A 1610-nucleotide genomic window follows, 5' to 3' on the forward strand; every position below is an offset into this window, starting at 1 on the left:
TAGCCCGGGCCCAGCACGAAGCTGTCCTGGGTCACCTCGTCCAGGAACCCTGCCTCTGTGGGAGAGAAGTCAGGACACTGATCCCTCCCCATCTGAAACAGCCCGAGGCCAAGAATGGAGGCCTTGCTTCTCTCTTCAATCAACGGGAGCTCCTCTCCATTATCCTGGACATACTCAGGTCCTCACGGGGGAAAATGTTACAGGAATGGCATCCTAAAAAATCAAACCTAGGGACCTGCAGACACAAGGCTGAAGTGAACCTTTAAGAAATGAGGAACAGGTTGAGTATGGAATTATCAGAGCGAAGCACAACTTGCTGCCCGCCTGGATCTAGCATGGATTTCACTGCCTGCAGTGTCAGAGACACCAATCTGCCTGTTCTTTTCAGCTCTGACATTTCCTTCAGCAGTGAATTGCTTTTGTTCCCTCATGGGAGACCTCAGTGACCCAGACACAGCCATCCAGCCCTGCAGATCCCTCTCTGCCCCAGTGGGTATCACAAGACAGATGTGAAAAGCAGAAAATCACCAGCACAACGTGAACCCACAGGCTACAATCTCAAACATTCCCATGCCTGGAATCCCATATCCAACGGGGCAACTCTGGTCACTGCTGTCTGAGCGGGAAGATTTATTGCCGTTTACATCACATCAAGAGAGCCCAGAGGAAGACAAAGCCGCCCTTCTCTGTGATTCTTTCCAGGCTTCCACGCTCAGGAAGCCAAGGCTGGCCTTGAAGGTTACCTGAGATGCCCCTGAGGTCTCTGACAGTGACCAGGTTGGAGCAGACGTGCTGGTGCCTGTAGATGGACTCGGAGAGAAGGAAATGCAGGTTGTGCAGCGGCAGCGTGGAGATGAGGGGCAGCATCCCATCCTGGTGGGGGATCTGCACCGAGATGTGGATCCTGGAACAAGCAGCACATGAGACAGCAGAACAGAGCTCAGCCTGGCAAGCACAGGATCCCCACAGCAGCACAGCCCCAGCAGGTGAGCCTGATGTGGAGTTTGAGCTGGATTTCCCCAGCTACACATCTGCTCCTTAGGCTGTCCCACCCACTCCCAGCTCCTGAGGGGAAGGGCACCCCCTCAGCCGAGCAGGGTGTGAGAAGAGTGGCACAGCACAAACCCCACGCTGCAGGAGGGATGTGGCTTCACACACACGTCGTGCTTGTGAGCCCAGGCAGCCCTGTGAGCTTGGGCAGGGGCTGCTGAAGGGCTGCACTCCCCCTTCTCCAGGCTCGTACCTGTTGGGATGCTCCTTGTGCTTCACATCCAGGTACCGGAGTGTGGCAATGAAGGACTGCGCCTGGAAGCCTCGGGCCGTCCCCGCCACCACCGGCGTGTGACAGATGGCACTGTCTGTGCCTATGGTCACCACGTTGCTCCTCAGGGGGGTCCCCACGTGGCCAGCCTTGTCCACAGCCTTGGCCACGCAGCGCACGTGGAACCGCCGGCTGAAGTAGATGCTGTCCAGCACCTGAGGCAACGAGGAGGGGGAAAGCAGCGGGCTTAAGGAAAACCAGTGCTCCATTTTCTAACCCCAAGCACCCAGGGCTCCCAGCTAGTCCCAGATCCAAGGAGATTTTTAGTCCAGAATCTCTGCAGCCCCGC

General features: G+C 56.8%; 1 protein-coding gene across 1 annotated transcript in view; it reads right to left on the bottom strand.

The window, feature by feature from the left end:
- LOC107199469 (extracellular matrix protein FRAS1-like) overlaps positions 1–1575 on the bottom strand; it is a 4923-nt gene extending 3348 nt beyond the window's left edge. The window contains exons 1-3 of the mRNA XM_015616791.3: positions 1244–1575; positions 744–904; positions 5–55 (exon numbers count right to left, since the gene is read on the bottom strand). Of these exons, the coding sequence (XP_015472277.1) occupies positions 5–55; positions 744–904; positions 1244–1530 (499 nt within the window). The 5' untranslated portion in view covers positions 1531–1575. The remainder of the gene's footprint in view (positions 1–4; positions 56–743; positions 905–1243) is intronic.
- Positions 1576–1610: the final 35 nt, after the last annotated feature.

Source organism: Parus major, unplaced genomic scaffold (genome assembly GCF_001522545.3).
Source record: "Parus major isolate Abel unplaced genomic scaffold, Parus_major1.1 Scaffold770, whole genome shotgun sequence".
Taxonomy (NCBI): domain Eukaryota; kingdom Metazoa; phylum Chordata; class Aves; order Passeriformes; family Paridae; genus Parus; species Parus major.